General features: G+C 35.8%; 1 protein-coding gene across 1 annotated transcript; it reads right to left on the reverse strand.

Annotated features, from left to right (window-relative positions):
• Positions 1-244: 244 nt before the first annotated feature.
• On the reverse strand, positions 245-1,192 carry LOC106426553 (germin-like protein subfamily 1 member 13). Its single transcript, XM_013867265.3, has 2 exons — positions 1,004-1,192; positions 245-889 (listed from the first exon to the last, which is right to left on the reverse strand). Exons 1-2 carry the CDS (start codon positions 1,125-1,127, stop codon positions 345-347), a joined length of 669 nt encoding a protein of 222 aa, XP_013722719.2. The 5' UTR covers positions 1,128-1,192; the 3' UTR covers positions 245-344.
• Positions 1,193-1,411: the final 219 nt, after the last annotated feature.

The raw sequence follows: 1,411 nt of genomic DNA on the forward strand, positions 1-1,411 counted from the left end.
AAAAAAATTATCGATAATATATACAAATAAATTCACTCTGCGTAAGACGCATGTTTTATCCAGTTAGAGTTCTTATACAAGAAAAAACGTTAGGGGATTTACACGGTTAGATAACTACAAAGTAATAGTTATCATTATCTTAATATTCTATATCCTTATCTCTATTAGTGTCTGGATTTGATCTCAGCTATATTTGAGTAGTTATGAATCTCCAAATCAATATTAAATACTGTATCAAACTAGGTGAACAACACCATTTTTTTTTTTATTAAGTAGTATAACTTTTAATTCGTATTACATTATTGTTTTGAGTGTTACAACGATACACTCTTAATGACTTAAATTCAGTTCTTAAACTTTGCCTCAAGGTCTTTGACAACATTGATATCCAACTGGAACGCTTGAGCAAGAACTTCTGGATTAATCGGAGGGTTTGATCCAAACACAGTATCTGCGATAGTGATGACACCAGCGTTCTGGCTACTTAATCCTGCAAAGGCCACCGCAGGAGTTTTTCCGACGTTCACTTGAAAATGGATCATTCCTATTGGGAACACGAACACATCCCCGGGATGCAAAGTTTTGGCGAATAGACGGTTATTGTCTTGATTGGAAGAGACAAAACCGACATATAATGTTCCCTCGATTAGGACAAGGATCTCAGTGCCACGTGGGTGCGTGTGGGGTGGGTTTTGGCCGTATGGCGCATAGTCTATGCGAACTAAGGATATTCCCATAGTGTTTAGCCCTGGAATCTGATCAACATTCACTGTTGTTACGTTGGATTTGACTTTATTATCGGTGTTGCCAGCCATGTTGAGGCCAGAGTAGAAAAAGTCTTCGGCCTTTGCTTGCTTCGGATCCTTACAGAATTTACCATTCACGAAGACTACACATGGAAACATCAAGTCAAAAGTTATATATATATATCGAAATATTTGATTCAATCATAATAAATGAAAAGAGTAAGTAGAGAATTAAGGAAATCAGATTCTATTCGTACCACCATTATTGAGGTTATTAACGGCCACACAGAAGTCTTGGAGAGGACTTGGATCATAAGCATTGCCAAAGGGCATGACCAATGCTAAAGTGATAATAGTGATGATAGACTGAGAAACCTTCATTTCAGACAGAAGGTTATATGCCAATGCGCTTAAAGAATTGTTATTTTATGTGTGGGTTGTTTGTGAAGGATTAATGCTTACTATTTATAGGGCAAGAGAGTATGGCATGTTTGGCATGGTCAAGTCAAGTCATTAATATTAATATACATTTGTGTTTCGTATGTGTCAAAGTAGCAGTTAAAACATTTAACAAGTCTATCTTTAACTGTATATTATTTCTTTACAACAATTATACATTAATTAATAAACTATCTGCATGTCTGTATGTGCACAAAAGACCGCAT

The sequence above is a fragment of the Brassica napus genome, chromosome C4 (assembly GCF_020379485.1).
Source record: "Brassica napus cultivar Da-Ae chromosome C4, Da-Ae, whole genome shotgun sequence".
Taxonomy (NCBI): domain Eukaryota; kingdom Viridiplantae; phylum Streptophyta; class Magnoliopsida; order Brassicales; family Brassicaceae; genus Brassica; species Brassica napus.

Coding starts and splice junctions, on each gene's coding strand:
- LOC106426553 (XM_013867265.3), bottom strand. CDS start 1,127: ATGAAGGTTTCTCAGTCTATCATCACTATTATCACTTTAGCATTGGTC. Junction 890..1,003: donor TAATAACCTCAATAATGGTG/GTACGAATAGAA, acceptor TTCCATGTGTAG/TCTTCGTGAATGGTAAATTC.